At 45.5% G+C, this 17,591-nt stretch overlaps 1 protein-coding gene and 3 non-coding genes across 5 annotated transcripts in view; 3 read left to right on the top strand and 1 right to left on the bottom strand.

The window, feature by feature from the left end:
* PSMD11 (proteasome 26S subunit, non-ATPase 11) overlaps positions 1-12,498 on the bottom strand; it is a 41,985-nt gene extending 29,487 nt beyond the window's left edge. The window contains exons 1-3 of one of the 2 annotated variants that reach the window (XM_056127339.1): positions 12,350-12,498; positions 10,164-10,265; positions 1,502-1,626 (exon numbers count right to left, since the gene is read on the bottom strand). In XM_056127339.1, coding sequence (XP_055983314.1) covers positions 1,502-1,626; positions 10,164-10,265; positions 12,350-12,440 — 318 coding nt within the window. In that variant the 5' untranslated portion in view covers positions 12,441-12,498. The remainder of the gene's footprint in view (positions 1-1,501; positions 1,627-10,163; positions 10,266-12,349) is intronic. The other variant, XM_056127341.1, reaches the window with a different exon arrangement.
* A 320-nt stretch (positions 12,499-12,818) lies between these two features.
* Positions 12,819-12,891, top strand: TRNAK-CUU (transfer RNA lysine (anticodon CUU)). Its single transcript has one exon. It is a non-coding gene; the product is annotated as a tRNA-Lys (tRNA).
* A 98-nt stretch (positions 12,892-12,989) lies between these two features.
* Positions 12,990-13,062, top strand: TRNAK-CUU (transfer RNA lysine (anticodon CUU)). The gene has a single exon. It is a non-coding gene; the product is annotated as a tRNA-Lys (tRNA).
* A 98-nt stretch (positions 13,063-13,160) lies between these two features.
* On the top strand, positions 13,161-13,233 carry TRNAK-CUU (transfer RNA lysine (anticodon CUU)). The gene has a single exon. It is a non-coding gene; the product is annotated as a tRNA-Lys (tRNA).
* The last annotated feature ends 4,358 nt before the right edge of the window (positions 13,234-17,591 follow it).

Genomic DNA, 17,591 nt, shown 5'->3' with positions numbered 1-17,591 from the left:
TCCACCCTTTCATAGCTTGTATTCCTTCTCCTTTATTCCCTTAGGTTCTCATCCTGCTCTTAAAAACTGTCTCCCAGTCTAATAATAGTAATATTAATAATAATATCTATTTTATATATATCAAAGACTGGAACTGCTAGCACAGCGGTAGGGCATTTGCCTTACAAGCGGCCAACATGGCCAACCCGAGTTCGATTCCTCCGCCCCTCTCGGAGAGCCCGGCAAGCTACCGAGAGTATCTCGCCCGCACGGCAGAGCCTGGCAAGCTACCCGTGATGTACTCGATATGCCAAACACAGTAACAACAAGTCTCATGATGGAGACGTTACTGGGCCCGCTCGAGCAAATGGATGAACAACGGGAGGACCGTGACCTGACCAAAGACTTGTGCAAAAAAATTTTTTTTAAATAAGGGGGTCTAGTGGATAGGGTGCTTGCCTTGCACATGACCGACTCAGGTTGGATCCCAGGCATTACACACTGTCCCCGAGCACCAACACTATTGATTCCTGAGTGTAGCCAAGTGTAACCCCTAAAGCATTGCCGGGTGTGGCCCCAAAACAAAAGAACAACTACAATATTATTATGCTAAAATCTGCCAGATTCTGGAGGTTTACTCCTCCGTGCTTAGGGGTTTCCTGGTAGTGCTCAGCAGGCAAGTAGCAAGAATTTAACCGGGATCTGTCATGTGTAAAGCAAGCACCTTAACCCCTGAACTCTCCAATCCAGAATGGTTCTTAACTTTGGTAATATCACATGCTTAACTGCAAAAATACAGTTATCTTAGGAAAAAATGGGAAGAGGTTCAGTGATTCTGGTAAACCACTCTTAATATTAGACCTCCGGTTCTAGTCTGAGCTTGCAAAAGACATTCACCTTGTATGCAAGATACAAATGGATGGGACTGGAGAGACAGTTCACCAAGTAGGGCTCTTGCCTGGGCAGACCCAGGTTCTATTCCTGACATCAAACATGGTCCCCAAAACACCACCATCAGTGTGATCCCTGAACATGGAGTTAAAAGTAAGCCCCCAGGCACCACTGGGCGTGCCCTCCCACCCCCACCCCCGCCAAAAAAAAAAAACCCATAAATGGCTGAGTGCTCATCCTACACAAAAGGTATATACGCAGTGCAAAATAAGCCAAAAAAAGATGCCACAGACTTAATTATACTCAGAAGGAGCTTTGCAACACAGGATCAAAGGTACCATAGACACAGAAAACATCACAAAGCTGCAGCAATACAACACCTCGGAGACAAGAATCAGTCTGTGACCCTGATGTAATGAGGATTCCAGAGACCACTGACAATCTCCATTTACAAAGCAAAGCTTGGAACAGACTCAAAGTATCAAATGCCCTGTAACAAAGAAACTGACATGTTCCAGTCCTGAGCTGTCTTGTCCTCCAAGCTGTGGCTTCAACACTAGACACCAAAGTGCAGAAAAGTACCTCTCTCCCTGAAGCAGATTCTTTCCAATTTGTCATGTAAGTAGCTTACCTCCTGCCCTGTAGCTGCTTCCATATCAAGAAACAGATCAAGAAGAGATCTGACCAAACGAGCTGCTTTAGCCTTGCTGATGGAATTCAAGAAGGGTCTCACATACTTCAGGAGTCCTCCAAGCTCTGTGTGAAAGGCAACGCAGATAGGAAAAGGTAAATATCCATATTAGGGATAAAAATACTCACTGAAAAATGATCCAAGATCATAAAGACATTCATGCCACTGGAATCATTCAACATGAAACAGGAGGAAATTAAAGCATTCCTAACAGGTAATAAAATAGCAAAAATAAGTTATATATACCACCTTTGAATTCAAATCCCCACCGTAAGAGTGTGGAAAAGACTCTTGGCTCTCTGACTCACATATCCATCTAAATAAAAGATCCGCATCAAGTTACTCATACTTTGAGAGGAAAGTTTCTAGAATCATGAAATATGCTGTCTGCCCACTTTGGACAAAATAACTTCCCTACAACCAACAAATACCCGGCTATAAACATTTAAAAAAAAAAATTCCCTCCAGTCAATACTCCAGCAAACAGAGCACTTGACGCCAAGAGTGATCCCTGAGCCAGAAGTAATCCCTGGGCATTACCAGTTATGGCTCAAAAACAAACAAAATAAATAGTTTTTCAGTTTTAGGTTCCCTCTTTTCTTCCCTCCTGAAATACTTACTCTATCCAGTACAATTAGCATTTTAGCAATTTCACTTCCCTGAACCCCTGAAACTTCACACATAAAAGTTACAATACTGGGGCTGGAGCGACAGCACAGCGGGTAGGGTATTTGCCTTGCACGCGGCCAACCTGGGTTCGATTCCCAGCATCCCATATGGTCCCCTGAGCACTGCCAGGGGTAATTCCTGAGTGCAGAACCAGGAGTGACCCCTGTGCTTCGCCAGGTGTGACCCAAAAAGCAAAAAAAAAAAAAAAGTTACAATACTGAGGTGGTAAAAGTAGCAATAGTATAGTGGGTAGGCACTTGCCTTGCATGCACCTCAAATGGTCCCGCAGGCACCACCAGGAATGATCCTTAGAGCAGATTCAGGAGTAAGCCCTGAGCATCACTAGGTATGGCCAGGAAAAATAAATAAATACAGAGTACTGGTAGTTTCCCTTTAAAGTTCTTCTGTACTCTTTTAAAATTTTTATTTTGCATAATCTATCTTAAACTATAACCACAGGAGCCAGTGAAACAGAACAGCATGCAGGACACTTGCCTTGCATGCAATAAATCAGGTTGGATCCCCTGCACCCCATATGGTCCCCCATGCACCACAAGTAGTGCAGAGCTACCTGTGCCCCAAAAGCCAAAAATAAAAAATCTACTAAAATTTATTTTATTACCAGTCTTTTTTATATCTAGTTATATTCTTACAGCATCACTCTATAAAAAATCTTAATTCAGGGACAAACTGGATAGTACAATGGGTAGGGCATTTGCCTTGTACATAGCCAACCCAGGTTCAATCCCCAGCATCCCATATGGTTCCCTGAGCTCACCAGAAGTGATCCCTGAGTGCAAAGCCAGGAGTAAGCCCTAAGCACCACCAGGTATGGCCCAAAAACAAAAACAAAAAATACACCTCTTAATTCAGGGCTCTGGCAAAAGCACTTGCCTTATATGCAGCAGAACCAGGGTGGATCCCCAGCACCCCATATGCTCTCCCCAGCACAGCTAGAGTGATCCCCAGACACAGAGGTAGGACTATGCTCTAAGCACGTCATGTGTGGCCCCCCAAAAAGCAAAAATTGTTTCCCATTCTGCCACCATTCACCTCTGCATGCCCTATAAACTCCTGCTTTCATGATTCATTCATGCTGCATTTCCGTGTGGAATTCTCTCCATATTCTCAATCAATATAAATACAAAATATTCTTTTAGATACAATTAAAGGCCTATGAACTCTTTTGATGCTACCTCCAAGCTGTACTGACTTCTCCCCTCAAATCATTTTACAGTCATGTAAATTTCAATTATATGATATAATCACTGTGTAATGTTGAGGCCAGAGTGATAGTACAACAGATAGAGCACTTGCCTTGTACACAGCCGACCCAGCATCAATCCTCGGAAGCCCAGATGGTACCCTGAGCACAGCCAGGAGTGATTCCTGGGTGTGGCACCAGAAGTAATCCCTGAGCATCACAAAGTATGGCCCCAAACAAACAAGCAAACAAAAAAGCTTTCTCTATTTCAACAGTTCTTCTAAAGTTCTGGTTTCTAGATTCCTTATCTTTTTTTCTCTTATCATTTTATTTGCCCTACTCTGAGCTTGCAAATATACCACCTGCGGTACACAGAACAGGAAAAAAGTAATGCTCGTGGTAGTGTCTGACCAGTAAACATGAGATTTAGTTCTCTTAATCTGACCACATGTAACACAAGATAGTATACTTTGCTTTTTCTAGTGGCACTCTTTGGTCAGACATTCATTAAATTTTTTTTTCTTAAACACACAAGCAATTCCCCTTTGGTTGGGCTTACTGCAGGCTCTATACTCAGCTATTACTTCTGGTGAGTCTTGGGGAAACATAAGGGGTACAAGGGATTGAACCTGGGTTGGTCACTTGCAAGGCAAGCACCCTACCCACTCTATTATCGCTATCCCAGCTTCCTTTGTTTTGATAAAATTCTTTAAGGGTGTAACTTATCCTTACCACAACCAAATTCAGCTTTGCTGGCTTTGGCAATACCTTTCATAATTCTGTCCTCTACTGTATTAATTACTGTACTAATCATCTAAAAAATAAGCACATTTATTGAAATGACTTTAGTCATAATGTTAGATGTTGACCAGATCCTGTGACACGATGCTAGACATTCCTCCTGGTTGAGAAATGACCTATTTGCTGTTAGAGAAGCACAAGACATATCTAACAATAATGCCATGGCAAATGTTCAAATACTCAAATTATGCCAGAAATAAAATGAAATTATTCTTCTAGCCCAAAACATTTTCTAAGCAGTTCCATAAAGAAAACAAGTAGGGGCTAGAGTGATAGTACAGCAGGTAGGGTGTTTGCTTTGCACGTGGCCAACCCAGGTTGGAATCCCAGCATCCCATATGGTTCCCTGAGTACCACCAGGAGTAATTCCTGAGTGCAAAACCAGGAGTAGCCCCTATGCATTGCCAGGTGTGACCCAAAAAGCAAAAAAAAAAAAAGTAAACAAGTAAACATTTTTGGGTTTGTGGACTAATTGGCCTCAGCGGCAGGTACCTAACTGTGCCATAGCAATGTAAAAGCTGTCGGAGACAATATGAAAACAAGTGGATGTGGCTTTATTTTATAAACAGTCACTTACAAGAACAGAAGGCAAGGGATGGAGAAGCAGTACAAAGGTAAGGCGCTTGTCGCGCATCAGCCAAGCCAGGTTTCAATCCCTGGCTCCACATATGGTCTTCAGAGCACTGCCAGAAGTGACCCCTAAGTGGAGAGCCAGGAGTTACCCCTGGGCATTATGGAACCTTGCAAATCTACGAGTCTTAACAAGTGTAACCAAAGAGATGTGAGTTTGGAATAATCTGTTCAGAAATCTACTCTTTGGGTGCCAAAGAAATGTACAATATACCAGGTAAGGGTTTTGCCTTGCACATGTCCAACACAGATTTGATTTTCCCAGCATCCCACCCCATATAATCCCCAGAGCACTGCCAGGAGTGATCCCCAAGTGCAGAGCCAGGAGTATGCCCTGAATACCACTGGGTAGTGCTCAAAAACAAATTTTTTAAAGCGTGTGGGATAGGGGAGAGACCAATCTTTAAATAATATCTATTTACCAAACAATGTCTTTAAGAACTTTTCTACTGATTAACAATTTATAGTGTCTAAATCAGTTGTTTTCATCACCTTTTCTTTAAAAAATGGAGCAACAGGAGCCACAGAGATAATACAACATGTAGGGTGCTTGCCCTGGACGTGACTTGTGTTCCACCTGCCCCTCTGGCCCACCTCATCACACCAAGTATGTTCCCCTGAGTTCCGCCAGAAGTGATCGCTAAGCTCGAACCCAGATCCCAGAGCACTGCCACATGTGATCCAAAAACCCAAAACTTGGTGGTGCAGTGTTTGCCTATCCTGAGTATCAAGGGCATATTTTGTTACAACTTTTTTGGTATAACTTGTCCACCTTCCATTATTTTTCTCAGAATTATTGTGAATCTATAATTATTATCTGCTAAAACTACTCTTCGAATATTAAGAGTAATTACCATAGTCTAGTTGAATTTATTTAAGGAACTCTCTGCTCTTTCTTCTCTCACCTACCTTGACTTTAATTCTCTTTCCTGACGTTATTTCTATCTTTTTCAGTTTGAAAATCATTTTCCTTCCTGGAAAAGGCAGAAATGAAACATGAGCTAAGCAGTCTGCCTTTCTCTCTAGCACCTGGTGGTATTACAGTATTTCCTTCAAGGACTGAATGTTAGTTTTTTCACCCTAACAGAAACAAAAAACCACTCAGCTGAATTTCAAAAGAATGAATTCAATTTTTTTATCTTAGTCTACTATTGTTTTGGAATTTTGTTTATGTTTGTTATTTTTTGTTAGTTTTGTTTGTTATTTTCTCTATTTCCATCTATACACAGAATATTTCTTTTAATTTCCATTAAATAATACTGTCTTACTCCTATTCTTACTAGAATTACTTGCCAATTATGTAACCAAAACCTAATTTTCAGAACCTCATAGAACTCAACATAATTCTTTTAAGAGTCTAAATATTAGGCTTTGAAAATAGTAGCTCCTAAATCTATGCATCTGATGATGTTCATTCAGCACTGCTTTCAATCACTGTTATTCACCAGTCGTCTTATTCACTAAATCCCAATGACTACCATCAGTCAGGGACCATATTTTTGAGGAGAGATAGGAGGAGTTTCCCAACCAGTGCTTAGGGAACCCAGCACCACTTTCAGGGACCTAGGTCAGCAGTTCAGTGCCAGTTCTGTGCCAGGCCTTGAGGAGGCAGTGCTGCTCAGGCACAGCAGAAGCAGGGGCCTACCCAACAGTGCTCAAGGGCCTTCAAGTTAATAACTGGTAATGCCAAGGAAGGCCATGTGATGTCAGGGATTTAACCTAGTGGTCAGACACATGCCCTGCATTAAATCCCCAAACCAGGGACTTGCTACTAGTATACAATAATAAATGAAGAATAAATATATGAACAAAATTGAAGGTTAATGGAACAAAGATATTTTCTATTCTCAGAAACCTAAAATCAATACAAACAACAAAACCTATCAAAAATGGGTTTAAAAAATAAAAAGTAAACCTAAAGACTTGCTTACAGTTTCTATTTTCTTTTTTGTTTTTTTGTTTGGGGAGGGCTATACCAGGCTGCGTTCAGGAATTTACTTACTCCTCGCTCTGCACCCAGGAATTATTGCTGGGGATCAAACCCAGGTCGGCGGCATGCAAGGCAAACCCTACCTGTTGTACTAGCTCTCTAGCCCCCAGTTTCTATTTTCTATATAAACTCATCAAACTCTCAGAGAACAGTAATGAAACTGGAAAAGTTTTTAAATACCTGCTAAGTTCCAACAGGTTCATAAGTATACACTTCTAACTATTGACTAGAAGGTAAGGATGAAAACAAAGGTGAGGGGCTGGAGCAATAGCACAGCAGGTAGGGCGTTTGCCTTGCACATGGCCAACCCGGGTTGGATCCCCAGCATCCCCGAGCACCTCCAGGAGTAATTCCTGAGCGCAGAGCCAGGAGGAACCCCTGTGCATCGCCGGGTGTGACCCAAAAAGCAAAAAAAAAAAAAAAAAAAAAACCAAAGGTGAAAGGGCCAGAACAATAGTACAATGGGTAGGGCACTTGCCTAACACACAACCAATTCAGGTTTGATTCCCAATACCCCACACGATTCCCCAAACCATGCCAAGTGATCCCTGAGCACCACCCAGTATAGCATCCCCATCACAAAAAAAAAAAAAAAAAAACATCAACTTCAGTGATACTAAATTGTAAAACAGGAATTTTAAACAAAATATAAAGGTAAAAGGTAAAGGCCCTCCCGTTGATCGTCGATTTGCTCAAGCGGGCCCAGTAACGTCTCCATTGGAGACTTTGTTGTTACTGTGTCTGGCATATCGAATACTCTCGGTAGCTTGCCGGGCTTATATTTTTGAGTAATTTTTGAGATAATACTATACTACCTGCTGTTTTTAATTACACATACTACAAGAAAAATTTAGATATCTGATAGAAAAATCCTGAATCATTATCTGGTACTTTTAAGTTTCTAGAAAATTGCCTTCTTACAATTTGCATAAATTTTCAAAACCATTTTACAACTTCCAGGTTCACAGTAATTGAAAGCCTAGAGGTCAGAGCAATAGTACAGCTGACAGGGTACTTCCCTCTCGCACATGGCGGACCCAAGTTCAATCCCTGACAGCCCATACAGTACCCGAGCCTGCCAGCAGTGACCCCTGAACCCAGAACCAGGAGTAAATCCAAGCAGGGTATGGCCCAAAAAAAACTAAAAATTAAATTAATTAAAAGAGAATCCATAAATGTAATATAATAAACTCAGTCTAAAGTTTAAAAAAAGAACAATACCAACTCATATTTATAGTTCACAAGTGGATAACTATGGAAAGTAATATCCATCATGCTATGAATTCTGAAACGGATCTACATGGGTTCAAATCCTAGTATACTATGTACCACCTGAGTGCCATTGGGTAATTTATTCATCTTTGCTAAGTTTCCTCAAGTGTAAAACTTGATGATAGTATCTACCCTATCAAGTTGTTTTGGGGCTGGATATATAGTACAGCTGGGTAGGTTGCTTGCCTTGCACACACTAACCCAGGGGTTTAATCTGGGTTAACCAGGGGTTTAATTCCTTATGATCCTCACAAACCCTGCCAGGAATGATTCCTGAGTAAAGCCAGGAGTAAGACCTGAGCACTGCCAGGTATGGCACCCCTAGAAAGCTAAAAAAAAAAAAACTGTGCATAGTACAATCAATAGTTATGGGCCGGGGAGCTGGAGTAATAGTGCAATGGAGAGGGCGTTTGCCTTGGACATGGCCAACCAGGGTTCTATTCCCCAGAATCCCATATGGTCCCCCAAGCACTGCCAGTAGCTCCTGAGTGCAGAACCAGGAGTAACCCCTGAGCATCACCGGGTGTGACCTAAAAGGGGAAAATAAAAAAAAAGAAAAAAAACTTATGGGCCAGGAAGATAACTCAAAGGGTTGGAGTGTATATTTTGCATATGGAAGCCAGCCAGAACACCATCCCCTAAGCACACTCAGGAGTGTCCCCCAAAACTGAGTCAGAAGTAGCTTAAAATAACAAAACAAAATAAAACAAGCTTGTAGCTAGCACTGAAAAACAGGCATAGTTTTCCTAATCATAGGCTTTTACTTTTTTTTTTTTTGAGGGGGGAGCAGCCACACCTTCAGGGCTTACTCCTGGCTCTGTGCTCAGGGGTCACTTTTGGCAGGGCATAAGGAAACCATATGTAGTGCCAGGAATTGAACCTGGTTTGACCACGTGCAAAGCAAGTGCCCTGTCCACTGTCTCTGGGCCCTAATTATAGGTATTTTAATATGACATCTTGGGCCAGAGAGAACAGCAGGTAAAATGTTAGCCTTGAAAGCAGTCAACCCAGGTTTGATCCAAGAGTGATCCCTGTATGTACAGTCCAAGAGCAAGTTCTGAGCACCCAAGGGTATGGTGAAAAACAAAAAAAGTCCTATAATAACATACTACCTATATAAACATACCTCCCAATTTCATACTTCTTTTGCTCAATTTCCTATTAATTAGCCTAAAATAAGTCATTATGAACTAGGAAAGCTTAGCTCTCAAAGTTCACAAAGTTTAGCTTACTTAAACCCATTAATCTCTTAAATAACAGCATGATGTCTGGTAAAGTGATTCATGAGGTTACTTGGCAGAAATTTAAAATCTACACTAATCAGAAAAGTTCTCAATTCACTTTAAAGTTGAAAGAAATCATCTAATTCTGAGCTTAAGCATTTTTCTCAAAGTATTATTATCACTTTACTGGCCAAAGGTCCTTCCTGATAAACAGGATTCTCTCATGCCAAGGACTGCCCATCTTCAGACTTTCATCTTAGCAAAGGAAGTCAATGATTCAATTACTAGAATGTTTGGGGAATGACATGCACTAAGTTCTAGGTACCAACAGCGAAATCCTGGAAATCTTTCCATTTCATGTCTTACTCATTCCACATATGGGGAAAAAAGGACAAGTCACTTCCCTGAATATGAATACCTAGTCATTTTCAAGTCAGGCTTACAATCACTATCTACCTTAAGTACATCATTGCTCTGGAGTGAAGATTTCTCCTGCCTGTATTTAAGAGAATATTTAAACTAGAAAGAGGAGCTATATGTTCATCTATAGGAGAAAACTCTGCCACAAAGAACTGAGATTAAAGGAACATAACTTCATACTGAAAAACCCAAAACTTGGGGCTGGGATATAGCTCCCCGGTAGGGCACTTGTCTTACATAGTTGAAATCCTGGGCTCAATTCCTGGCACAGTCCAAACAAAACAAAAAACTGAAGCTCAGCAAGCTGGAAATAAAATTGGATTTTATCACCAAGAAACAGAAAAATCAAAATTTCACCTAGCATTTCAGGCAAATAAGAAAACAATCACATACCTGCAGCTTGTCCAGTCTTCGCCAGGAGAGACCCCAGTTCCAGGATGCTCTGCTCTTTGACCTGTACTGCCTCCTCATCATTCTCCTGAATGTCACGTTTCACTGGGGGGAAAAATGTAAACCTTCTTAAAATTCTGGCAGAAAATAAAGAGTACATTTTCCCTCAAAAAACCAATTTCATTTCAAACTAAAACAGAGTCAAAAGACAACTTCCAGAGAGCTTAAATCTAAAAATGGTAAAGTAAAATGATTACTAGACAAGTCCTATGTAAATCACTGAGATTTTGCCCACTGACTATAAATGTGCCTTTTCATTTTATCAATTAGAATTTTCCTTACCGATGTACACTGAGATTTTTGTTGCAGTCACTGGATTAAAGCAAAATTTTATATATACATACTTAAACTGTCCCACACTAAGCACTATTTTATGCAAAAGTAACAAATATGGGGCCAAAGAGTACAAACAGGTAGGGTGTTTGCCTTGCACACAGTCAACCCAGGTTTGATCCCAAACACCCCATATGCTCCCCCAAGCTTTCCACCAGTGATGCCTGAGCACGGAGCAAGAACAATGCCTGAGATCAGCCAGGTGTGGCCCTCCCCACTGCCCCTCAAAAAAAAAAATTTATTATTATGTATATATATGAAACAAGCCTGAGTATCCATCAGCCAAAAACTAAAAACCAAACAACTAAGTTACTGACTGTAAAGTCAAGTCTCAATGAATCTTAGGTCTGGAAAGTCTGAGCTAGGGCTGTGTTGGACTACGAGTTTCACAAAGCCAAGCGACCACAGCGCCACTCAGTCTCCGTAAGGATTGCCACTTTTTCAGGAATCCGGGACCTGTTAAAAGAACTTTGCGCTCTTCCCCACTTTCCCCTGTTTAAAACTATTCTGCTATATTCAAACAAGGACTCTCCTCTTCAAGTCTGCAGTGATAACTTCTGTGTGCATCACTAGTTCTGACTTCCCTAACAAAGCATCATGACTTGACAAAAACCAAGATTTTGATACTCCATGATGGAGTCGGGGAAAAGTAAAGCTGTCAACCATCATGACTCAAGCTCGTTCTAACAGCGGGGGAAACTTTCCCGTAGCACTGGAAGAATGCAAGAGACGCTCTGGTTAGTTGTGATATTTATTAAAACCTCCACTTTTTTCTAAAAGACGAACACACACACACACACACACACTCTGCGCCTCGCACGTTAACTCTTATCAGTGATCAGAATGTACCCCCCAAAAGAGGAAAAAGTAAAAACAAAAGGCACGGAGGTTAACTTCACACTGTGACTGCGAGAGAGGTCACTGGCCCTGGAACTTGAACTGTCCAAGCCAAAAAGCATTAACTTCAAAACCAAACCGCCTTTCGGAGGTCAGGAAGCACCCAGATCCCGCTCCGCCGGGACGCCCCCACCCCCGAGACGCCGCGTCGGGGGCCCCAGCGCTGCCCGTGGGGGAAGACCCCAACTTCACGGCCGGGTCACCGTCCGAGCCCAGGTCCCGGCGGCCCCCCGCGCGCGGGCGCCCGCGCCCTACTTGTTGATCGGACCGGCACCCCGGCAAAGTGCACGGAGCAGCAGCCCGGCCGGCGGGACGCGCGCGGGGGAGCGCCCGCACTCAACTCTCCGGGACGCGGGAGCCAGCCGAGCGCTCCTCCTCGGGACGGCGGCCACCCCGCGGAGTCACCGGGGCGCCCGGCCGGGCTGCCCCGCGGCGCCTCCACACGCGCTCCCGCGGCGGCCCCCCGGCCCGACCCCGCCGGCCCCCGCCCGCCGCCCGGCGCGGCTCGCGGCGGTGGCGGCGGCGGCGGCGGCGCCGGGACGCCCGAGCGGCGGGGAAGGAAACTCCGGCCGGGAAGCGAGCCCGGCCCGGGCTGCGCCCCTAACCAAGCGCGTCCCGAGCGGGGCTGCGCGCGGGCCCCCCGCGCCGCGGCCGGGGAGCGCGGCGCCGTGAGTCAGCAGCCGGCCGGCCGGCCGGCGGGCAAGCGGGCGGGCGGCGCGGGGGGCCCGGGCCGCTGTCCCGAGCGGCGGGCGGCCTGTGTGTGCCCCCGGCCCGGCCCCCCTCACACACAGTGAGTCAGCAGCCGCGGAGCCGGCTAGCCCGGCCGCGCAGCGCCGCCGCCCACCCGCACGGGCGCGGCCGGGCCGCCGGGGCCGCGGAGGGGGCGCGGCGGCCGTTACCGATGGAGTGCAGGATGTCGATGGAGGCCTCCCGGTCGGTGCTGAGGAGGGACTGCGCTCTCTGGAACTCCACCACCGCCGCCGCCGCCATCTTACCGCTCTCACACTGCGCCCGGCCGCGGCCTCCGACGCCGGAAACACACTCCCGGAAGGCCCGCCCTCGCGTCCCGCCTTCGCCCGGGGCCCCACCTCCTCCGAGCTGAAGCACCACGGGAGTTGTAGTCCCGCCGCCCCGCGGGGCCGCACTTGGGGCGCCCCGTTGACCCGGGGGCGGCGGGCTCTCCAGCTCCGCCCCGCGACTGGCCCGCGAACCACTTACGAGGCCGCGCCCAAGAACTGGCGCCAAGGCTACTCAGTCCCCGCCCACCCCAGCAGAAACTCTGTAGCTCTTTTTTTTTTTTTTTTTGAGTGCCGACGGTTCAGGGAAAGAGTCTCTGTAACTTTCATGGGATACGCTTAGTCATCAGCCGCCCGGCTAGCTCAGTCGGTAGAGCATGAGACTCTTAATCTCAGGGTCGTGGGTTCGAGCCCCACGTTGGGCGTGTGTTTTGTCTACCTTGCGAGCGATTTTGTAAAGGCAAAGAAGCTCTTTTGGGCCCCAGAGAGTACCGCGAAGAGGGTAAGGATCTTTGCCCCGACCGCCCGGCTAGCTCAGTCGGTAGAGCATGAGACTCTTAATCTCAGGGTCGTGGGTTCGAGCCCCACGTTGGGCGTGTGTTTTGTCTACCTTGCGAACGATTTTGTAAAGGCAAAGAAGCTCTTTTGGGCCCCAGAGAGTACCGCGAAGAGGGTAAGGATCTTTGCCCTGACCGCCCGGCTAGCTCAGTCGGTAGAGCATGAGACTCTTAATCTCAGGGTCGTGGGTTCGAGCCCCACGTTGGGCGTGCGTTTTGTCTACTTTGCGAGCGATTTCGTAAAGGCAAAGAAGCTCTTTTGGGCCCCAGAGAGTACCCGCGAAGAGGGTAAGGATCTTTGCCCTAAAGTTCAATCGGCGGCACGCACGCCGTGTGGTCTCCCGAGCCCAGATCTCTCACTCCCACCCACATCCAGCTGTGGACCGGAACAAAGCCATTCATTCGGTACAACCAACTAAGCGGTGTCAGAGAACAAAATGTGTTCAGGGGTCACTTGGGAGACACATTCACCCACACTCCTACACTGCTACACTCCTACTGAATACCAGCCAGCCTGTGATGAAAACAATGTCAGATTAAACTGATCTATTTATTCAGAAAGCAAAATATCTTCGCCCACGTCACTCAATAAATCCATTTTTCGAGAGCGAGGGGGTAGTGGAGAGTCGCACAAAAATTTAGCAGCTACTGGAATTCCCTAGCTTAAAAATAAAAGGCAATGACATCAATTCTTTCCAGTATTTCTAGTTCCTTCAAGTAAAATCGGATATCTGAAAGACTGTCCAGGGGAAAGGGAAAAGACATTCTGTATGAACACTGGTGTTGAGTTTAAAGAAGGTGCTCAAGATGCATAGCAATTCTCAATATAAGAAAAAGCTTTCTGGGCCCAAGAGGGCAGAGTGCTTGCCTTGACATGGCTGAGTGGGGTTGGATCCCCAGCATCCCTGTGTTACCCACCTCTGGTCCGGAAGTAACCCAGACACTCCTAGTAGTCTCAGGGGACCATCTGGGGATTGAACCTGGTCAGGCAAGTGTTCTGCCTGCTGTACAATCACTCGGATTTCTTGTTCTCTTTTTTGTTGTATTGTATCCACTCTTGAAGGATCAAACACAGCAAAGGGAGTGCCCTCGCTGCTGTTGTATCTCTCCGTCCCTTCCAGTTCACTTTTACGCTCTCACAACAGGGCCAGGAGATAGTCCAAAGGGCTGAAGCGTCTGTGCAGGAGCTTCAGACTAGATCCCTCCAGCACCACATGGTCTGCAAACACTGTTTCATGTGTTCCTTCCCCCAACAACAAAAAAAAAAACCCCACCCTCTAACCACTTTTTTTTTTTTTTTTTTGCTTTTTGGGTCACACCCGGCGACGCACAGGGGTTATTCCTGGCTCATGCACTCAGGAATTACTCCTAGCGGTGTTCGGGGGACCACATGGGATGCTGGGAATTAAACCCGGGTTGGCCGCGTGCAAGGCAAATGCCCTAACCGCTGTGCTATCGCTCCAGCTCCTTTTATCAAGTTCTTAAGAGAAGTAACTGGTAGCTCTTCTTTAGAAGATGAAGCTATTTATGGCCTGTTCTCGTATCTGGAATTCTATAGTTAACATTCTAAATCAACATGTTAATCATACATCAACCTGAAGAGGAGGTGTGGCCTTTTAAAATTTTTCAGGCCGAACAGATAGTTCAGCAGGTTGAGTGCTTGTCTTGCAAGTGGCCGGTCCGGGTTCAATCTCTAGCACTTCGTATGGTCCCTGAGCCCCTCCAGAGTGATTCCTGAGCACAGAGCCAGGAGGAAGTCCTGAGCACAGGCAGTTATGGCCTCAAGTTGGTTTTTTTTTTTTTTTCATTGTTGTGAAGACTTTCTGGGAGGCATTGTGCCTGGTTGTACGTGGAAACCACTGCACCAGTTCTGTTGCTACTGGGGGAAAGAGGGCCAGGGATTAAAGCCAGGACTTGCATAGACTTTGCAAAGCCTGTGCTCCTCCACTCGAGTCACACCCAAAGCCCTGGAATGTTTCTTTTGGGGGAGTGGGGTGGGATTTATGCCACACCAGATGGTGGTCAAAGATTCTTAATCCCTGATCTCCAGTGGGGATGATTCCAGATAATGTTCAGGGGACTATGTGGTGTTGAGGATGAAGCTCTGACCTGTATGCAAAGAGTGTGCTCAGCCCTTTGCTCTCCCTCTCTGAATGTATGCCATCTCTCAGGAATGTATGCATAAGGCATTGAATCCAATTCCCCACCAACACCACCAATCGTTGCATAGCACATCCCCTAAATTTCAGATCTCAGAATTAGGATGCAAACCTCCCCAGATCACTTAGACACCCGCCCTCCCCCTTTTTTCTCAATGATGAAGGTGAGTAAATAGTATCTTCTTTCCAGGACGCTGGTGGAGGATAGCAGGAGAGGGATAGGTGGTCTGACCCATCACCCAAGAGGAGGGCAGTGTTGATCTTCTTTACTAAAAGTAAAGCAGTGAGGGGCCAGAGTGATAGCGTAGCAGGTAGAGCATTTGCCTTGCACACAGCCAACCCAGGTTCAACCCCACATCATCCCTTGAGCCATGATGATGCCCAGGTAAACTACTCAGGACTATTCATCTAGGTTGCTGCCAAGGTAGAATCCGGGAATTAGAGGCAGGAAGCAATAGCTGGAGCAGGCAAGACCAGCCACGAGAGTCTACAGCAAGTTCAGAAACAGCACAAATGGGCCAGATAGTAGTCTTCTAGTCTTCCCAGCAGGTAGAGCACTTGTCTTGCATGAGGTCAACCTACATTTTATCATTGGCATCCCCTATGGTCGCCCAAGCACTGGCAGTAGTAATTCCCGAGTGCAGAGCCAGAAGTAACCCCTTAAGGTGTACCCCCCCCAAACAAACAAACAAACAAACATGCAGTACAATAGCCACACTCAGCACCTGGCTTTCTAACCCTACTAGCATAGGTCACAAAATAGATGCTGATTTCTTCTTTTCTTTTTCCCTTTTTCGTTTTGGGGTAACACACAGTGGCAGTGAGGGAAATTTGTGATTCATATTGAGCAATCTGTCCAGCCCCTGACTTCTTATCATCCCTACTTCTCTGTACACACACATACACACACTGCTAGATGAGACCCCAAAATAAGAGAATCACAGTGGGAGGAGAAAGAAAAGATAGAAAAGGACACTCACAAATCTTAGGGCCAGAGAGATAGTACAGTGGGTAGGGCATTTGACTTGTATGTAGCAGATCAGGATTTGATCCTTGCATTGCATTGCATATGGTCCCTGAGCCTCCTAGGAAGAACTCCTGAGTACAGAGCCAGAAGTAGCCCAAGTGTGATCCAAAGCCAACCAACCAACCAAAAAAAAAAAAAGTTTAAAAAAAATCCACAATTTTTTTTGGAGGAGTAGGGCAGGGCACACCTGGCTCTTCCTAGGGAATCTGCAATGCTGGGAAGTGCCCACTAAGCCACCTCATAATTCTACTCATAAATTGCCTGAGAGTTGTAGAGGGAAAACTGTTTATATATGAAATCAAGGTGCTTTGGAGGGGGTGTTGAGACATTCCCAGCAGTGCTTGTCCGGGGGTCACTCCTGGCTCTGTGTTCAGGTGTAGCTCCCAGTTTGTATGTCAACTTGGGGTAAGGAATTGAATAGCTAGGGTCAGCAACATGCATGGTATTAATCCCTGATTATCCCTCTGACCTTGAGACCTTGTGGCCGCCCACCTACTAGATAGTCAGACTTCTCCATCAAGATCGGTTTGAGGCTCTTCATGTTCCTCGAGCGAACAGACGACATTGGGCTACACTAGCACGTGACAGGGACAAATGGAGACGTTACTGGTGCCCGCTCGAACAAATCGATGATTAACGGGAAGTTAAGTGATTAAGTGATCCCTCTGGCCTCATATTTTTTGTTGTTATTGTGACTTGTTTTGTGTTTTGTTTTGTTTTTGTTTTTTAGTCACACCCTATGTTGTGGATTTACTCCTGGCTCTGCACTCAGGGATCACTCCTGGTAGTGCGCAGGGGACCATATGGGATGCCAGACATCAATCCAGGGTTGGCCACATGCAAGGCAAATGCCCTATTCACTGTACTATTGCTCTAGCCTGTCTCTGGCCACATATACATAAACATATATATATACTTAAATATATGTGTGTATATATACACATATATGTATATATATTAATGTATATAAACATGCTTGGAGTAATTCCTGAGTGTAAAGCCAGTAGTAAGCCTTGAGCACCACTGGGTATGCCCTCCGCCGCCCCCCAAAAATATGCACATTCCTAAATGTGTTGTTCTTTGCCAGCTCTATCCTTGATATATGCATGTATTTTTGAACAGCACCCAGTGATGCAGGAGGCTAATCCCAGTGTGGTGCTTCTGGCAGTGCTCAGGAGAGCATGGGCACTGTGGATTAAACACAGGACTCCCACACGCACAGCATGTGCTCCAGAGCCCTTTGAGTTCTCTCTGGACCTAAGCACAAAGCTTTGATTGAGGCTATGCTGAATTATTTCTTTAAAGCAACTTTAAGTTCACAGCTAAACTGAGCTGAAAGATTGGACTTCTAGTGATTACACAATGACTTCAAAGATAGATTT

The sequence above is a fragment of the Sorex fumeus genome, unplaced genomic scaffold (assembly GCF_029834395.1).
Source record: "Sorex fumeus unplaced genomic scaffold, SorFum_2.1 ptg000063l, whole genome shotgun sequence".
Taxonomy (NCBI): Eukaryota; Metazoa; Chordata; class Mammalia; order Eulipotyphla; family Soricidae; genus Sorex; species Sorex fumeus.
Note: the sequence above shows the minus strand (reverse complement) of the source record. Positions and strands in the feature narration are given on the sequence as shown.